This window comes from Taurulus bubalis, assembly GCF_910589615.1.
Source record: "Taurulus bubalis genome assembly, chromosome: 3".
NCBI lineage: Eukaryota > Metazoa > Chordata > Actinopteri > Perciformes > Cottidae > Taurulus > Taurulus bubalis.
The window spans coordinates 36,502,007-36,522,891 of record NC_136591.1 but is presented as its reverse complement, the minus strand read 5'-3'; the positions used below and the strand labels follow the sequence as shown (position 1 = coordinate 36,522,891).

Sequence of the window (20,885 nt, the reverse complement as noted above, 5' to 3'; positions counted from 1 at the left end):
GTGGACGCTCCGAGGGAGAAGTGATGCTCTGCTCCTCTTTTCTTTCGAGATGATGGAAGGAAGCTTCAGCGCGGTCTCTCTCTCTCTCTCTCTCTCTCTCTCTCTCTCTCTCTCTCTCTCTCTCTCTCCCTCTCTCTCCGTGTCTCGCCCACTCAAGTCTCAACCAGTCACCAGGGAGCTGCAGCCTCTTGCCCTAGTACAGGGATGTAGGCTAATAGATACACAATAAGGAGGGTAAAGCCCTGGAGCATTTCACTCTGACTCCCGCAGATTGATGTTAATTGTGTTGTTTCAAAAAAAAAAAAAGTATTCATTTATTTCCTTTCCTAAAATCGGTGTGTTCTAGAACGCTCACAACAGAGATGTGTCTTCACAAAGTGCCACTTCCTGTCAGGTGGATTTGTATGTTTGTACTAAACCCTCTGCACCAGAGCTGACGTTTCCTTATTATACTGGTGATTTCATCTGCTACATCCCAGTTATAAAAAAAAAGCCACCCGAAGTCATGTTCGACTTCCTTTCATTGCTTTCAAAATAATACAAATAAAAAGCTCAAACAAGAAAATACAATCGGTTTAAATATAATTAAATACATGTTGTATTTAGTTTGCACTTTTAATTGCATATTATAACATCTCTTAATGTATTTTATTAAAAAAATATTTTTTTTTTATATATTTTATTTTGAAATCCAAATCTGTAGCATCCGCTTTTGTGCGAGCTTTCTAACTCTGGTCTGGGCTGCATTTTCCTCACGTGGGCAGAAACGACCTCGAATTTAATTTACACAATTAATAGTGCTATTGTTTACTTTTCGTGCTTAAATGTGATCAGTGGCACTAACGGTTCAAACCCAGAGTCGCTCGTCTCCTCCCTGTCGTGTAGTACAACACACGCGTCCACCAGAGGGCGCTGTGCTGTCACATTATCACGCAGTGACGTCACAGGCTCCTGGTTGGGGACCTGGAAACTCTCTCCAGGTGCAGGTCATCAGGAGGAGATTCATTAGTGGAGTGCTGCCGGCGGGAAGAAGAGGCTCTACATGTACATGCTCATACCCAGGCGGGAAAAAGTATACTTCAGTATATTTCAAATATACTTACATTTTCAATAGTATATTTAAAATACACTGTGTACTTTCTGCAAATATATAAAAAGTATACTGTAGTATACTTTCAAAAAATATATTTAAAAAATATATACTTTAAGTGGAAGTTCTGTGCAATTACTCAAATGCACTTTGAGTATGTATATTAGCACATACACAGAAATATACTTAAAATGTACTAAGTCTACTTGAAGTTGCTCCAATTTAGCACACAAACGTATACTTAAAGTTGTACTTAAATACTATTTAAGTACACTAAAGTATACTCAAGTATGCTAAGATTAAATATACTTAGTATATATTTTTTCCACCTGGGTATGCTTTTATCTGGACCCTCTACAGAGAGTCACATGATGATGGGAGTGGAGGGAGAAATAGTTCTGCTATGTGTTTAATGTGTATGTCTTGCATCAACCACTAAGGAAATAAAAATGAATAAGCTTAAATTTCCCAGCATTCCATGCAGCCATCATGTGATAAACTGTATTCTCGTAGGCCCTAAACTCTCCTTTAGAGTCGAGTTATTCACCTTTTTTAAAAACAATTTCATAACCTCAGAGTGGAAACAAAGCGGAATGTGCACCTCCATCTGCACTATTTGCACTTTTTTGACTACTGTTGTCTTTAATGTCTTTTTTATATTTATCTTGTTTATTGTATATTGTGTATATTACTTATATTAAGTAAGAGCTAAGTGAAACCGGAGTCAAATTCCATGTATGTGTAAACACACATGGCCATTAAAGCTGATTCTTATGTGCTGCTCCAAATATCTGCAATTCTCCTCAACGCCACAAGAGGGCGCTCCTCTCTAAAGAATGCATACATACATATTCATACTATCAGACATGTGGGAGTTTTATGTAATCACAAGCATGACATCCAGGTGTAGAAAGACAGGAAAAAAAGGAGAGTCTCGGTTATTTTGTTTGTGTTTATTTATTTCTAATGTGTTTTATTTTATTTTTATTTTTTTGTATCTGTCCACAAAGTCATATTAGTCACTACTATGTTAGATCAGTTTTCCCTCACTGCAATGGCAGTCAACTACACAAGAGCCCAAACCCGGCGAGGGCCCCTCGCCTCGCAGAGATGTGTCACGATGAACCGGGTCAAAACCATCCGACCAATCAGATGCGTCCATATATATATATATATATATATATATATATATATATATATATATATATATATATATATATATATATATATCTGATTCACGATCAGGAGATAAGGTGCATCTTTCACACGGGTTTGAAGAAAATCACAAGGGAGCCACTTTGTATTCAGCTGGAGGTGAAGTGCAAATGTAAAGGGGGTCGGGTTTTTTTGTAGAGAATTTTGAAATTTTTTCCACCAAACTTTTTTGGCTTTTTAGTGAACTTTGAATGTAGTTTGAGTTTGCTCAGTTAATGGATGTCCAAGTAGGAGCTCTTCGTAAAAACTGGGGAAATGCACCTCCATCAGAGGATTGTGGAACTACTTTATCTGCATTTTGCCAGTTTCCAGTAGAGCTCTTCCTGATCCCATACAGAGACATGAATGGGCTCAACCCGCCGTTAAACGTACTTCCACTCTGCTTATGGACACAATGAAGGCACCCATGTGTTTCTTAGTAAAACAGGCGAAAACAGTCAAGCTACTCCTTCAAAAAGAGTACAAATATCAGCTTTCGTCTTTCGGAGAGGATTCATTTTCTGTGAGAGTTTTGGGGAAAGTTCGAGTCAAAGGCTCAAATAAATCTCCAGAGAAGAACGCTCCTCAGACACGAGGAACATGTTTGTCATGCGACATCTAAGATTGATTGGCAGGCTGTTTTATTCCCGTCTGCCGGTGGGAGGAGTCGAAGGGACCGTCGCTCGGGTTTGTGCTCTCTTTAAAAAAAACAAAAAAAAACACAACAGCTCTAGCGCTATCTGTACAACATTCAACAACACATTTCTCTTGTTTTTTTGTTTTGTCTTTTTTTGTCTTTTTTTTTGTTTCGTTTTCTTTTAACCATAATGCCAAAACAATAATAATTATCATTATAAGAAGAGCATTTTTCCATCTCAACGGCATTGAACAAACACCACACGAACTGAAATAAAAATCTAATAAAGGCCTCAATACCAGATAGTACACGTCACCTTCAAGTGGTGATATAGAGATAGACAGTTTACGGACGAGAGAGAGCGACATGGAGGAGGAGCAAGCGAGAGAGAGAGAGAGAGAAAAGGGAGGGAGGATGGGTTAAAGAAAGAAAGAGAGAAGTGAATTATTTTTGTTTTCTCAAGTTGAGCATACTTTAGTGTCACCGCGGACATGTTTTGGCACCTTTTTATGAGATTAAATACATAATTCATTTGATTTAGACTTGGGCTTTGGTTTACAAAGGGTTAGTATTAAGACCAAAAGTAGTCTAACCCTACAGCGACAATGATTTGTACTTGTCTAAAGGTTAAAGGTTAGGTAGTCCATTCTTTCAAGATTCTAGCCATGCTAGATTGTAGTAAGGCCTAGTGACCTGGAAGAGAGAGAGAGAGAGAGAGAGAGAGAGAGAGAGAGAGAGGATTGAGGGTCATGAGCGGAGGAGGTGATGAAGGAGAAGAGGAGGAGAAAGTGAGGACAGACGGAGAGCAAGAAGGAGTGTGATATAGGCTAAGTGCTTTTGGTGAGTTTTACAAAATACACCAGGAAGTGCTTGAAACAGAAGGCACGATGGCATTGACAGTAGTTGTTAAGGAGACACCACTAAGGGACTTATCACTACAAAACTCATAAGGTGCTCTAAAGAAGGAACTTAAACACATGAATGCACATTAAGGTGTGGCTGCAATCGTAGGATACCCCATCAAAAAGTAGTCCAGGGAGATAAATAGTGGTCGTTCACCAGCCTGAGGGGGAGATATCATATTCACCCCCTCTTCAAAACACCAGAAGTCATGATATTCATGATTGATTGTTTTCCTTTATAGCAGTCGTTGTTTACACAGAAGTGAACTTTCTTTAACAACCCGTTCAATGGTTGGATATCTGATTGACAGATTTGGCTAATCGATGGGGTAAATCTATCGAAACCACAGCTTTTACACATTTAAAAAAACAAAAAAAACAGAACGACAGAAAGTGACAACTTCCATTGAAAAAACGTTTGGTCTATCGATAAAGTCGGAAAACATAAACAACTACTTTGGGAACTGAAACCTTGCACAGTGCTCTGTATAGACATTCCAACTAGTCTTAGCTCACAAACATTATAATCAATATTACCTATATTGATAACCTTTTTCTGTAAGCATCTTGAAATGAAAATAAACAAAAGTCTGCTTCTTTTTTTTTTTTCTTCTCGTCTTTACAAAAGCTACACATATTCTACTGGGATGTCTATGCATTTTGTTAGTGTTTTTAATAATTACTCCTACCATTGTCTTTTCTTTTCTTAATAAAAAAGAAGAGAGGGAATCTACTCATCTAAAAGATGCCATACCCCCCGAAGAGTACGGATCGTTTCTCCGATTGAGTCCTGTTTGGCAGAGGTACGGCTTTCTTTCTCGTTCTCTACCTTGTATCGTTCCTTTTTTTTGGACACAGTTGCCGAGTCTCTGTCTCTTTAAAAAGGGGCGTGTCAGTTGATTGTGTCCGGGGGAGGGACTCGAACAGACTCCCGCTCCGAGTTTTTGTTCTTTTCCACGCATTGTAAACACAGAATTTTTTTAAACTTTGACCCCTTCGTATCGCTCAGCCTTTAACTTATATCATCGCATTTATCGATATCACCGATTTTGTTTTTTTGTCGTTTTCTTTTCAAGCTGAGCCACAAACATCTGCCGCCTGTGTCGAGTACAACACGCTACGACGTAGCATCTCTTTTACAACTTAACTATTCACAACACCCTAGAACCACTTTGAACAAATATACTGTACTTAAATTGTTTTAAACTGTATATTCAGATAAAATGAATGACCTATCAGAGCCTCGATGTGCAGGAGCACCGGAGACTCTCTCGACGACGCACACGAACAGGCACTAACTGAAATAAAAATAAACATGTTACAAACGTTTCTTTCTGTTTTTCTTTAGGACAATCGCGTAGAAACACTTTTCAGACAAACAAGGCAGTGATATATTGTCGAGGGAAAGCACGGTTACCTCGTGCCTTAAATTAATACCTAATAGCTTAGCTGAGGTTCACAGCTTGAAACCTTTCGAGACTCAACTTTCCTCCACATTTGTGTGGGTGGAGGAGGAACTTGAAGTTTGAGGTTTCAAACCATTCTGCGGTCTGTCAGGAGAGTGTCTCTTCACAGCTGGCTTCAGCCTCGTCAGTGTAGTAGTCTTGAATAAACAGTCCATTATTGGTGGGAAATGAATGCGTGTGGAATGATGCCTCAGAGGTCTTAATACGTGTTCCTTTCATTCATCACGTAGGAGATCGCCTTAAAAATCCTCTTGGAGTGAAGCTTGAGAAAAAAGAAAAAAAAGGATAAAGTGGCCGATAAAATCCTGAATAGATGCATCGATGCTCTCTTGTACAGGAAGTTTATTTTGAGGATGACCACACTGTCGGAACCGAAGTAGACGAGTCCGAAGGAAAATAACAGCTGTGATGTTTCTCTTGCTCTTTCCAAAACCCCTGGAGTCAAGAATCCTTCGTCCGTTTCTTCAATTCTGTGTTGAATGGAGTTGAAAACATTGAACCCGACCCTCCAACTTGAATGGTGTCATCCCAAACGAAGCATTTTAATCTGTGAAGACTCTTTCCTCCTCTCCCAACATGTGGATGGAGCTCAGGGCTGGTGAAAGAGCGAGGGACATCCTCAGGTCCTGGTCCTCTGAATCCTCCAGGCTGCTGTTCTCCAAATTCTCTTCCAATTCCTCCTCTTGCTCCTCCTCATCCCCCTCCATCTTTCCCTGGAGTGCCAGACCACCTCTGACATTCTTGGACGCCGAAGCCTTGTCTGGGTGGTCGAGGATGTCGTCCAGATGGTCATGCGTGTCCTCAGAGAGCCCGTTCAGGGTCTTGGCCTGCCTTGAGGACCATTCCCCCAGGGGTGCCTGGGACTCGGACCCGGTCACATGCCTCCATATTGTCAGAGAGTCGAGATCGGAGTGATCCGTCCGGGGCTTGGCTGCCTTTGGGGCTCCCTCATCATCCAATGGGGTAGAAGGGGCTCTTTTGCGCCTGGACTTACTGGTGTGGTTGACCTGGAGGTGCATGGCCATCAGCTCCGCTGAGGACGTGCGGAAAGGGCAGAACAAACACTGGCTCAGCTTGACCCCGATTGAACTATCCTCAACGCCATCCCCACCGCCAACACCTCCTCCCTCCCCTAAGCTCAGGCCTCCATCCTCCTCCATGCCTCCGAGGCCAGGTGAGGGGCGGCGAGACAGATCCAGGGGTTCAAAACCCCCCTCATGGGTTGAAGGCGCAGGCCCTTCCTTGTCGTTGGGCGGCTGAACCATTCGGCTGGTGGTAAGGGGCTTACGGCGGGACACTTTAGGAGCCTTGGGTGGGGGAGACTCCCTGATCCAGCCTCCGTCCATTCCGCCTTGGTAAAGGGCCCCCATCACCCCAGACAGATATCGGTACTGGGTCTCCAAGTCGACATCCCTCAGAGCCGCCAAGGTCTTACGATGGTCCCGCTGGTCCGGGAGACCCAGGAGCCAAGACTGCTGGCTGTTGGCCCGAGAGGCGGGGGTGTCGGTCGGGCTTCGGTTGACGGGGCAGTGGTTTGGCTGGGATCGGCGCTGCTTGGCCAGCCCAGAGGTTCCAGAGGTCAGACTGTTGATGGTGGAGGTGAGGCCACTGGAGGAGGAATTGGAGGAGGCTGACAAGGCGTTGCGTTGCTCCCTGTGGTGCCGCTGGAGGTGGTACTTCAGCGAGCCCGACTGGGTACCCGCATAGTCACAGTGGGGACATTTGTAGGGTCGCTCGCCTAAAGAAGATGAGAGGAACAAAACAAGATTGGGGAAACAGTTTTGGAGTATTAACTAAAGTAGCAGCTAACCTACAGGTGAGGCTTAAAGAGACCACTGACTTTGCATGTTTTAGCTCATTTACAACAAATCATATACACTTTATATTAGTGCAAACCATTTAGCAAAAACACTAATGTAATAGTACACATGTAACATATATATATATATATATATATATATATATATATATATATATCTACACATGATAGGCAAGCTTGTAGAGCTTGCTAATGTATATAATGTATAATTTTCATATCATAATAAATGATTATAAGACATTAGATGTCTGAAAAGTCAAAAAAGAAAATCTGTAACACTTGAGCATTTATTAAAAATGGTCAGCAGTAACTTGCAAAATAACTGGTATGGTCCTTTTAAACAGTGGGAGATGTAATTATGCATGTTAAAGGGAGATGGCAGTATTTCATCACTGATTGAAAATGACACTGCTGGGAGAGATAAAGAGGAGGGGGCATCATGCTGGAGACATATCAACAGCAGGAAATGCATTACGTATGAAAAGCATAAATTATCTTATTCGCATGAAAAAACGAACACACAAAGAAAACAGCTCTGTTGGTGATCGCAGATGCAGATGCACAAGTATTAACATTTTGTTTCTGGAGAAAAACAAACGCAACGGAAGTCTCTGGGAGCAATAATCTCAAGAGCACAGTAATATCAAGAGTATTATTACAATTTGATGCCTTCACTTAAATTACTGACCATGCGGTAATCACTTGATGCCACAGAGAAGCAATAGTGCATGATGAAAAGAGCTGTACGCTATCGTGAATAATACAGCTGTGATGTGATGGGTCCTGTCAGCTATAGACAATTATTCATAATGGCAATATTAAATAGATTTCATTGAATGCATTTTGGGCACCGTCTTGCTGGAAAGACTTGGATGTGCTCCAGTTCCCAGTTTCTGGGGATTGGTGGCATCTCAGAAACTGGAAGACGGGTCTTCATTTTGATCAAATACATCAAGCGAAGAAAGCGAGAAATAAAAAATGGCAATGACTCATGCTGATAAAGTCTTATGAATATGGATAATTAATTAAGAGCGTGAGCGAGTGCTGTGAGAGTTCCCAATTTTCATAAAAAGTCACCAGAAATTTAATATACGGTTCTTTTCATTTTTGTTATTCTTTTTGTGTTTTTTTTAAGTCTTGGAAAAGCCGGTTAGAGTATGTTGGATAGCGCCGCGTGTCTGTTCTACAGTCGGAATTATTAAGATAGTATTTGATGTAAATTTAAGGAGAACAATTAGAGATTCACTTGCTTCAAAGACAAGATCAGAGAATGTGAATCTCAGAAAGATTAAAGCCAAAATTGCTATTATGGAGAAATCTGTGAGCATATATTTTATGTCTTGATGCTTACGCAAAAATCGTTATAGTCAACTTAAAAAATAGCTCAAACAAACCATATCAATGTTGCACAAATTAGAGTTCAAATCAACTAATAGAATAAATTGTCCTATTTTCAAAAAAAAATCTAATATATACATTGCTTCTTTTCATTGGGGGTGAGGTTACTGGCTAGTGAGAGAAGTGAGCTTTTTACAAAGATTTAACCTTATTTAATCCCTGGAGTGGCTTGATTTTTCCTCTGAAGCTACCGTTAATATACCCTTTAGCAAGGCACTTAACCAGGAGTTGCTCCAGTGGGGCTGCTCGGTTGCCTGCAGTTAGAGGGCTATGATTAGCGCTGGCCAGCTCTCTGGGGTGAATGTGTAAAAAAGAAAAAAGGTAGCACTGCCGAAGCGAGGATGCTCAATGAAACCTTTCCAGGGATTTATAAAGGCTAAAAAAGTAAATGTGGTTTGTTAAACTCACAGCAGTTTCTCACCTGTGTGAACTCTCAGGTGCACTTTGAGATGGTGTGAAGAGCGGAAGGCTTTACCACAGTAGGGGCAGTCTTTTATCCCTCTACCACGCACTCGCTCCCTGGTGGGAACTGAAGGTATGGAGGAGACTGCTGTCAAGCCATTTTCTCCTGCAAGTGGAGAGAAATGTAAAGATAACCGCGGGTGTGAAGGGCCCTACGAGAGCTTGTTTTTACAACAGAAAACAGAATGAAAATAAAGTACTCTTGTGAAAGTAACATATGTTACATGGGCGCAAACAAATAACCCAAAAGACAAGGCAGAGAAAAAGCACATGCGATGGTACCTTTGAAGCTGGAGATGACAGAGTGGAACCCTGCAGCTGCCCCTGCTTGTTGTGATCCACCACTGTGCAGTTTGGATTCTTGCCTCACTTCTCCTGCTTGTTGGGATTCACCACCGTGGAGCTGAGCTTCCTGTCTCACTTCACTGCCGCCTCCTCTTCCAGGCCCTGCTCTTCTACGGCTACCGCTCCCTTCCTCTTCGCCGCCGCCTCCTTTCAGAGGCCTCTGAGTGTGAACGCGAGCATGAACCACCACCTGCTGCAAGCTGCGGAATAGCTTTCCACAGTCCGGGCATTCCCATGGCCCTCCTGCTCCGCCAGACTCTTCTCTTGGATCCAGGCCTCCGAGGTAGGCCCTGACTTGGTCGGCCTCTGTGATCACGGAGTTCCTCGCTGGGCCTCGTTGGCTTTGCTGCTGGCCTCGCTGTTGGGGCCTCTGCTGCTGCTGTTGCTGCTGCTGTTGCTGAGCTACTGCCAGGCTGCGAGCCACCAGCTGCCACCAAGTTGCCTGGTCACCTCCTTCTGAAACTAATGAAGTAGTTTCACCCGTGCCCCCTCCTCTAGTTGCTCCCCCTCCTCTTCCGGGGTCCCCTAGTCCTGAGCCGCCAAAGCCGCCGCCACTACCACCACCATTTCCCATCTCTGCCACCTGAGCCACTGCTTGAAGTCTCTCCATGCAGCTAGCCCCACTGCCATCGATGGGCAATCCCAGGTAGCCCAGGATGGCTGACTTGCTTGAGCCCATCCCCATTCTTCCTCCAGTTTCTGATCGTCCTTGTCCACCTCTACCGCCTCTTTGCTGGGCCAGAAGGAGGCTTGAATAGAGGGCGTTGAGAGACTGATTACTAGCAGCGCCTTTGCCTTGTTGGTCTGAACCTCCCGGTCCCCCAAGGGTTCCCAGCCCGGCTTTCAGCCCAAGCTTGTTGAGATGTACTTTCATGTGGTTTTTGAGGAACCAAGGCTCTTTGAAGCCACGGCCGCATACCTGGCACTTATGGTCCAAGGAGTCCTTGTGCTTCCGCATGTGTCCCTTCAGGAACCAAGATTGGGTAAACCGCTGTCCACAAACTTCACAGCGAAATGCTGGCACTGGCGGGGACGCAGCCGCTGTGGCTGCTGCTGTCACCGGCGGGGTACTTGGGGTTGGGGCCGGGGCTGGGGTATGGGTCGGGGTGGGCACGGGAGTATCAGGGGTTGCAATGACCAGCCTGGAATTGAAGGCTGGTGGCAGAGCAGGTACATCGGGGGAAGGGTGGAACTCCTGCAAGTGAGATGCAAGGCTCTCTTCTTGGCTGGCAGAGAAGGGACAAAGAGTGCATTTATACGGATTGTGGAGAATGCGGACATGGCGCGCCAACTCCGAAGCCGTGCGGAATTTTCCTTTGCAGGCATGGCAGCGAAACGTAGGCGCTATAGGAGTAGACACACCCTCCCCGAGGGTAGAAGAATAGGGAGGAGTCACGGATACAGGATCCTCTGTAAGTGGAGGGGTCAATGGTGTGCTGTCATCCAGTAAGAAGTTTGGGTTGTGGTCTGTCTGTAGGCCGTCATCTAGACCTTTGACCTCACTATCAACATCCTCTTCCTCTGTAAGATGCTGGATAAGTGTCCCTGGCAGTATACGCTGGTTTGGGTGACCTCGGTGATTCTGGACTAAGTCTTTGTGGTTCTGTTGGATTTTCAGGTGCTGCTTTAGGGGTGCTGAAGGGAGCCCAGTCCGGTACAGGGCCGAAGCTCGGCGGTCTCGGTCCAGACTGTGCGCTCGGGCATGAAGAGACAAAATGCTTTGGAATCTGAATCTCTTACCGCATACATGACAGGGGAACCTGAGCGCAGGCCCTGGTGAAGCCCCTCCCACTCCAGGTATCGCCCTGGTAACAGTATCTTTCTGGAACAGCTGTAAGTCTAGCTCATCGTTGCAGTTGCCACTCTGCCCGGATGAGAGGGCCAGCTCCAGGGCTCCAAACCCAAGGAGTGGCGCCGATGGTGTGGCCGGTGGAGAGGCGTCCAAACCCCGTCCTCCGGGGAACAGAGCCACTGCCGGGGACAGTGGAAGTCCATCCAGCCCTTCCTCGTCATCTTCCTCATCAACGTCGTGGTGATTGTTGTTGGTGTCCTGGTGGAGGGGGAAGGGAGAGAGGGGGAAATAAGGCGTGGTGTCCGGGCTCTGAGGGGACGGTTCGGGGCTGTGGATGGGCAGGACTATGGGGCTGTCAGGTAGAGATAGTTGTGTGTGAGGTGAAGATGCCTGGGGGCTGTGGTCCAGGGATGGCAGCGTTGGAGGAGACTGGGGATGCTCACAAGAAAGAGACAACACACACTCCGGCGGAGAATCCATCCTCTGTCAGTACAAAAACACAGAAGACAGACAGTGAGTGGAACTGATGACTTAAGTGTGACCACTTTAAAAAGCTAGAGGAGTATCTTCAACTGCAACATGACCTCGACCAGATGTGAAAAATGGTGAATAAATAGACATAATCAAATGGTTTTAGGTTGCCCAACAGGTTCATATGTATCTATTTGTATATGCACTGTGTGTGTATGAGATCAGTAGAGAATTACCAGAAGTGTGTGTGATGTTATGCCATTCTTTAGTGTCTTGGCTGACGGGGGACACACTTCTGTGGCAGCCTTCTCCTTTAATTTTCTGGGGACAAAAGCAAGCAAAAAAATGATGAATGAGAAACTTAAACATGAGTTATTTTCAATTTAATCGTGAATTGAATTGCTGCCAGTTTTTAAAAAAAAAAACAGTTTAGTATATTACTAAAGATATTATCTAACTAAATACTTTATTTGCCTAAATTAGCAATATCAGTGTCAATGTAGGAGTAAATGTTTTTTTTTTAAACGGAGAGATGAACTGGGTTATAAAAAAAAACATTTGCAGAGATAAATTCTAATGGCACAGAAAATAACGCACACTAATTACAGCACCGTTTCGCGTGCGTTTTGAATGCATTTAACGTGAAGCACAAAGCGAGTCTCCATTTGATCTTCAGTCACTCTTCAGTTTGCGTGGGTGTGTGCGTGCGCTTGAATGTGTAACAGGTGTGCACCTGTTCTGCCTCCTGCAACTGTTCACAATGCGCTCCGGCATACTGTCGGCACATATGGGATGATTAGCCGGAGTGTGAATGTCCATCGGCGTGTATCTCTGTCTGTCTGTGTGTGTCTGTGTGTGTGTCTCTAGGAGTTAAGGGCACCACCACAGGACATGGACTGTCCCAAACAGGATGGGCGCGATGTTTTGACTTCCCCACACACCCTTCCTGTGCACTCATACAGTAGCAGCTTTTTTTGCTTAAATCAAGACTGCATACACACACACACACACACACACACAGTCACACACAGACATTATGCACGCACTTAAACACAAAACATGTTTGTTACATCTATCGCCTGGGTGTGGTGCTTTGACCCCTACACTGCTTAGTCATGGCTACTTGTTTAAGTAATGCACGAATGTGCTCATTGTGTCGCCTGTACTGCAGCCGTCAGCCCAGATCACACAGTCAGCTGAAATGTAAAGTGTGATATACAGCATATTGAACAACACAAGCATTTTGGCCGAGCACGCTCACACACCCAAATATTTCCAGTGCACAGCACTTTGCATCAGTTAGACTGGATTTATGCACATCGGCTGTTTGTTTTTTTCCGTCCATCATTTGGTGGAGTTGAGAAGCAGCAGAGGCGCCCACAACTAAACAAAAGGTCATCAATCATTGTGGCAAAACAATGGAACATCTGTGCTCGCAGGTGTGTCGCCCATATTTGTGTTCATGGTCACATATGTGTTTATATGATCAGTTGGATTTCTGTATGTGTATGTGTGTGTGTGTGTGTGTGTATGTGTGTGTGTGTGTCACTAAGCCTGGATGACAAAGAGATTCTCATGTAGCCAGTTGACATTTTAGCTCAGCTATGACTCACAGGGATATCACACCATATCAATCACATAAACACACACACTCACGCACCCGACAACAGACACACACTCACACAGTCCTTTTCTTAATCCACCATTATTGTTCTCTCTCACCCCGTCTTTCTTTCCCCTCTGTCTTTCTTTCCCCGATTCACACTCCTCCCATCCCCCTCTCATTCTCTCGCTCCCCCCCTCCGTCCATTATTCACTAATTTTCTTTCATTCTCTCCCTCTCTCTCTCTCCTGCAGTGTTGCCAGTTGGCAGAGTGCCAGGGAATGCTGATATCAGCTGGTAGATTGGGCCCTGCCAACATGGCGAAGAGCAAAAATGAGAAAGGAGGCAGACAGAGGGAAAGAAAGAGAGAGACGGAGAGAAACATACAGTGCCGTTACAAACTGGGCAGCACAAGAGGAAGAGGGGAGAAGAAGAAAAAAAAAAAACATCGTCAGAAGCCATGTGAATGAAAATGATTTAATGCGATTGCCAGCGTGGTGTTGAGGGGAAAGGGGAAAAAGAAAAATAGGGTGAAGAGGCAGACATGCTGGAACAGAGGAGGGGAGAGGAATCAGAGCGGTGGAGTGGCGGGCTGGGGCATAACATGAAGAGAGAACAACAGATTCAGAAACCATTTGAAAAGTCAACACACAAATATACACCCAGACCGACAGAGGGGAGACACAGGAGCCGCTCAATGTATCTGCCGGCATTATCATAACATGAATATCACCATCACAATGCATTGTTCCGCCGCGATGGTGGCCGTCGCCCTGTCGTGCCAATAAAGGACATTTGGATAGATGGAGAGGAGATAAGGTGCAGCAGTGGATGCAGGGGAAAGGGGGGCAAATAATCAGATTGGGATCAGGTGGAGCCGAAGCACACGGAACCCAGGTGTTAATGAAGCGAGAAAAGCAGCATCCTATAGTGAAAAAAAACACTCCGGACATGGTCGGAGACGCATTTGTCCACATTACCGACAAATGCAAATCAATTTTCAATCTGCATATTTGAGCACTCGTGTCTGCGATTGTGCTCAGAAATGGCGCTTGGTGAGGTTAAGTCACGTTTAAAAGACGTACAAAGGGCCGGTGCGTGCGGCAAGGAGGAATCTGGAGTAAAGTCGCATTGATTTTTGCGTTGAAATACCGAATTGGCTGAATTATGTTGGGAAAACAAGCGTAATTCCCTGTAAAAGATCATCATGGAAACGTGACCCACCAACATCATGCAGTCAGGCGTGATGTGAAATACATAAAGTATGGTCAAAGAAGAAGAAAAAAACATATTAAACTGCATTAAACTGCTCTTTTATAGGTTTTCTTCACCCCTCCTTTTGCTCTGACCCTGAAATGAGCGCTGTTCTCACGGTAATGACAGCTTAAGAGCATATCCTTGTTGTGTTAAGCATCACCATGATGGTGTCATTACTGTAATTGCAGAGTAACTTTGCGGCCACTGAGATAACTGATGTAAAATACTGAATTACCTTCACTGGAAATGAGTTTTTATGACGGCGGTCAAAGAAAAACCTGCTACAAGGTGTGTGTCGAGTATAAGGAATGTGTGTGTGTGTGTGTGTGTGGGGGGGGGGGTGCTGAGTCATACATCACATCCATGATAAATAGTTGCGGAGGGAGTAGGAGCAAAATATGTTCAGACAAGTTTATTTTTGGGGGGTTTTGATGTCATTGTGTAAATATCCACCGAGTGGTACCGCATTTATTGTGAAGGCAGTTAGTGCATGTCTGTACACGCCGGAACGCCACACACCATAATTGTGAACACAAGGGTGTGAACACCTTTCACTTAGTGTTTTTTTTTTTTTACTCTCTGTGTGTGTGTGTGGGCAGGAAGTACTCTACCTGCTCTGCTTTACATTAACGACATGACGTTACAGGCAGTGCTTTTACGAGGGAGTGCGTATTGCGTCCTGCTCCTCGTTGGCTTGTTTGCCTTTATAGCCGAGCAAAAACATACTTGCAGCCACTCGTCACAGTTTGCATAATTAAGTCTGTGGGCTCTTAAGAGTGTGATTTGCCCTGCTTAGGTTGTTTCATGTTAATGGTCTTCATAATTGATGGAGGGCTGCACCATATCACGAGAAAAAGAAGAAGAAAAAAGATCTGACGAGAAGGCGGAATAGAAAAAAATAAGCATCAATTTCTGCATCGTAAATGTGCGATTTACTCTTTCCAAGCTTGCTAATCGTCTCAATTTATTTTGTGACCCCTTAGGGGGGAGGGATGAGTGAAAAGAGTACACACCATCTACTTTTGTCTTCTTATCTGGGCCAGTATGTGTGTGTTTGTTGCACACGTCCTCCTCCACGGGCCTAAAAATAGGCACCTCCAAGGTCTCCGGCCTGGGCCCAGAGGGCGTAAAGTGAACACTCTATCTGGAGGCTGTGTGTGTGTGTGTGTGTGTGTGTGTCAGCGAAATCCTCACAAGTGATACCTTTCTTCCAGCTGCATTAACTTGAACTCTCATGTGATGAAGCGAGTGCGAGCCGAGGTGTCCTTTGGGGATAAGTGGGTGTTTTAAAGAAACTGACCACAAAAAAAAAATAAAAGAGCGCCTCTGAAAGAGAGGATGAGCAGCTGAAAGGAGGCGGAGAGCGGGGAGTCCGCTCTCCGTGCGGCACAGCGCTATGTGGTCCTGTGGTTTTTATCGCGTGGTCACGTGGCGAACTTCCCCACAGACGGTATTCATTTCCTTTACTTCACCTTTCCCTGAACCCCCTGCTTCACTCCCTGCCTCGCTCCAACTTTGTCTGGCTGGCACTCTCCCCCCTCCTCCTCCTCCTCCTCCTCCTCTTCAGCAGCGATAAGTAAGGAACGTCTCCCACTGAGCCTCCTATTAAGATGTGACTGGTGGATTGAAACTTTTTTTTTTTTTTTTAAATCACTGTTGGGTCAGAGAGTGGCAGTAACGTTGCTATCAAAGCGCTCACTTCTGCTTCGGGAAACAAAACCGCAGGCACCCGTGGTGCTTTTTTCGGGCCCTTCGAATGGCGACGTATCGATCTTTTGGATCGGAAAAACGTTCGAGGAGGCTCCTCCTCTACTTAATGTAACGCCGTCCTACTGCTCTCTCACCGTTTCCTGCTGCCTGACCCCTCGACCTCTCCCTCCGCTCCCCGTCCTCCTCTCAAGCTCTTTGTCGAACGCAAGCCCGTCACTTACGAACGTCGTAAACGCGGCGGAGAGACGTTCCGAGTGTCTAAACCGATGAGCGGGGGCGCCGACTGACTCGTCTCTTTCAGGATTACAGGATTGAGGCCTTTAAGGAGAAGAATTGCTTTCGGGAGCATGCAAATGTCAAAAGCAAATCACTGGATGTGTTCTCTCTAAAAGGCTTATCTGTGCACACTGAAGATCACCTGCAGGGGTTGAGAGAGAGAGAAAAAAAAGCAAAAGGAAGAGGGCAGGCACGCATCCCACAGGTGGAACAAACGCCTACACGTTGTCTTTTCATTTCTCAATCAGAAAATCTAAAATGGGTGGACCGAAAACCACCCCGTCCCCTTGAGCCAAAACGCCCACTACCCACAAGCCCCCAGCTGACCCCGGCATGGTGACCTCCTTGTGGGACATGTGCATCACACGTATATCAGAACATGTGAGCACCTACAGAGACACATTTCAAACGTTGAAACACGAGTCGATTCTTTATTCAGCTCCTGGGGGGGAATTTGCACAGAGCACATGTTCTCTTTCTTAGTAAAAACTTGTTTCACACTCGATGACACTTCTACTGTATGTACACAGGCAAATGGCCGTGTCGGCACTTGGATCCACACCTCTAGGGGGAATTCGTGGCGATGAACCTTGCTCAAGGGCACCGGGTGGGTCGGATGTGGGCCGGGAAGGAACTTCTCTGTCGCTGGTTTCGATGCTTAACCCCCATTGTCTTGGGGTCAAAATGACCCGTGTATATGTATGTGTGTGTGTGTTGACGGGTCATTTTGACCCCAAGACAACGGGAGGGTTAAGGTGACGGTATATGGAAAGCCAACGTGTTCATAGCTGCGCCGAATGGCGGGACGGAAAAGGCCGAGATAAAGGTTTAAATATGGAGATAACGGACTTATTGGAGTTGCACTCGGTTGAAAAGTGCCAGAAATAGTTGTAAAACCTTTCTTTCTCACCTCCTACAGTCAGACCTGGAAGAAAATGTCCGAAAGGTGTGAGTGGACGGGAGCTTCGGCTCCTTATTAATACTCCGCCTCTCTCGCTAACCTTCAGGCTCGCCGTCTCTTGGTGATCTATATTTTTTGCTCTTGACTCACAGCGCTCCCCCCTCCCCACCGCCGTGACCCGCTTAGCTCAGCTCGCTTTGACTCGGCTTCCAAGGCCAAACGCACGCCGGGTCTGAGCCACCTTACCTGTCCAATCTCACTGGCGGAAAAAAAATCAAATAAAAAAAAAAAAAAGAGTTTGGAACTGGCCTGCGAACTCAACACAAGTGGCACAAGCGGCGTACTATTTAAGTAAGACCCCGGTGCTCTAAATACACTCTAATCCCAGGCAGGCAGCAGAACTCTCGGCAGTCTCAAAATGTCACAATGCAGTAGCTTCTCCCTAACCGAGGGCAAGCAGGTGCCTCTCCCGCAGCGCACTAATGACCCAATTATATCAATCAGAAGCCTTGATTGGTGCTACACTCCTCTCCCTTTCCCCGTCTCTTTCTCCCTCACATACAATCCCTTCCCCAAGAGCCACCTGGATGGGGTGTATGTCACAGTACAGTATGTACAAAGGTGGGGAGGAAGAGGAGGAGGAGGATACTACTTGAGCACAACAAGCATCAGAGAAGTCTGAATGAGGCAGAGCCATTAGACTCTTTCTGACATGGGGGCCGGTGTTCCTGACAGGCGTTTACGGCGCACAAATTGTCATCTTTGTATTCCGGAAGTAAGACGTTCCCCCGCGGAGGTGACGCTCCTCAGGTTGAGTTTTCCGTGTCACGGAGACGCTTGTTTTATTAGTCCTGGACGAGGATGAGATTTAAGTGGCATCGGTGATCACTAAATATAAATAAATCTGCACATTTATGTTATAGATGGTCTACTTTCAGCTCACAGGATGTGTTTTATGATATAATGTAGTTTAGGTGTATTTTGAGAATGTGTAAAAAAAAAAAATGAAAAAAAAGAGTCTCTTATAGGACGAGCCGGCAATGTCAACCTACTTCCACTATGCTCTCAAAAGTGTGACATTTAGGGTGGATTTATTTATATATATATATATATATATATATATATATATATAGGCCATTTCAGGATCACTAAACATCTTCCATTGGACAGGAAAAGGCGACAGGATCTTTGGTCTGCGCCTTATCTCAGGAGGAATGTCCTCCTCAACCCTGTGATGTGCGTCAATAACGTGCAACCATTTTCAGTCGCTCTTTCCCCTCTTCTCTCTCGCGGCCATCTCAATTAGAGGCACATTAATGAAATAAATAACCATCAACAAACAATGCACTAATAAACACACACCCCTCCCGCTACTAAAAAGAAAAAAAAAGAGAGAGATTAACCCCCGCGAGCAGATGGTGCCCCGCGAATAGTCGCCGCTTCCACACCAAAAAAAAAAAAAAAAAAAAATGCGATTTAAAAATCCTAAACAGTGGGATGTAGTTTGGAGAAGTCGGGGGTGGCGCGTGCGTGTCATGTCAGCCTATCTATCGCTCTCTCCCCTGCTCCATTTTGTTCGTAAATTTTCTATACAAAAGATTAAGGGAGGGGAAAAGACGAGTGTGCGAGGACGAGAGGAAGAAAGTGCCATCATGGATTTCATCTCGAGTCCTCTGCCAATCTCCCAAAATCCGTCATCAGCCCCGAACAACAAAAAAACGTTCATTTTGTTTTGTGTATGCTTTTTTTTTTTTTTCGGGAAACCGGGGCTGGAAACGTGGTAACTTCTCGTTCCAGAAGACAATTTTGGCAACACACGTTTCACTCACACACACACACGCACACGCACGCACGCTCTCACGCACACACGGCTACATGCCACACTTGCTATGCTACTTTCTGAGCTCGTGGACGCTGGAGGTGATGTTAGGACAAGTGAACGCTTTGTAGTAAACATCGTAGTAAAAGGTTCCGGAGGAGGAGGAGGAGGAGGAGGAAGGGGGGGACGTTTTTAAGACACTGTTGCAACCCGAGGATGCGTTTTTGTATTTATTTTTTTGCGCACATCCCAGATGAAAGTGGCGCCGCTTATCTCGAAAACAATGCACTACACAATGCCTAATGTGTGTCCAACAAAAGAATTAGCCGAGCTAATCGCATCCACCCCGCGAAACGACGCTTCTTTTTTTGGGGGAAATCAACTCGCCAACATGGCAACACACACAAAAAAAATCCACTTTTCACGCCTGGACAATATGTCTGCGGGTTATCGAGCCGCTCCGTTACGCACCGAGAACTTGTGCCTCTTTTTTAGTAAAAAAAAAAAAAAAAAAGCTACTTTTTTTTTTAACGGGGACCAAACGTCGTTTTGGGTTTCTTCTTCTTCCCAGAGGTTTAAAACGGGATAAAGAAGAAGAGGTCGTAACGGCTCCGACATTGCACGACTGGTTCCCCTCGCGCGGGTTGAAAGAAGTGCTCGCGACCAGAACTTGCTTTAAAGTTCCGCGAATTTAAAGAAGGGCATCTTGAACCACTCCGGGGACTTTTCGTGCTCTTGCAACCATTTTAAAGTCGCGTTTAATTCCGCGTCGACTCGCCGAATCCACTTATTCCAAATGTTGCACCGAGTGTTCGCCGAATGACGCCGCGAAACAGCGCGTTTCTACGTGTATTATTATTTTTATTATTCTTTTTTTTGTCATGTCACGGGTGCTTGTATAGGAGAGCTCGCGAGGGGGCTACATGCATGTCGGCCACGCGCGCACATCCGCCGGCTTAACATACATGACACACACGTAAAAGTGTTCCGGAGGGCGCGCGGTTCGCATGCACACACACACACGGATACATACAATACATACATGCTTCATGCCAATCACTCACACACACGCGCGCGCACAGACACACACACACTCGCACGCAGCCTCCCGCATCCAAACTGCAAATAAAACCCAACAACAACTATATTGGCCATTACCCCCGTGTGTTGCTCGTGGAGAGAAAGAAAGAAGAAGAAAAAAGAGGCAACAACAGTCGCAATAAATTCAACAAATTTGGAAATGTTTCATCACCGGTGTTCCACGCCACCGTGCATAAAAGTGTCCATGTCAACAGAGTGGTGGATAAAATCTAGCGAGATAAATGAAGATATAGGATATATGTTGAAAGTAAAGACTCAGTGTACTTACGGGAGAGGCGGCGAGGAGATTAATGACACGACACGTCATGATTACGTTTCACTTGAATTAAATACATTACGAGTTGGGAAAAAAATGGAAATCAGGGTTGTATACAAGCATACGCCGTTTCCCCCTCCCTCCTCCCTCCGTTTGGTCACCCTCTCTCTTCTCTCTCTCTCACTCTCTCCTCCTCCTTTTCTTTTCCTTCTCCCTTTCTCTCCTTTCTTCTTGCATTTTTCCCCCCATTTATTGCACAGGAGTGGGTGAATAGGGAGAAAGCGGAGGAGAAGTGGGAGGGAGAGTGATGTAGGTTGGGAAATGTTAATTATAATCTCGGCACGGGCACCATTTTACAGCGCTGTCATCTCTTCACATTTGTATCC

At 45.3% G+C, this 20,885-nt stretch overlaps 1 protein-coding gene across 1 annotated transcript; it reads right to left on the bottom strand.

Annotated features, from left to right (window-relative positions):
- Positions 1-5,831: 5,831 nt before the first annotated feature.
- On the bottom strand, positions 5,832-20,550 carry znf219 (zinc finger protein 219; the record flags this gene model as incomplete). The annotated part of the gene is made up of 4 exons (XM_079215249.1): positions 5,832-7,027; positions 8,928-9,074; positions 9,251-11,588; positions 20,512-20,550. 4 exons carry the CDS (start codon positions 20,548-20,550, stop codon positions 5,832-5,834), a joined length of 3,720 nt encoding a protein of 1,239 aa, XP_079071375.1.
- Between the last annotated feature and the right edge of the window lie 335 nt (positions 20,551-20,885).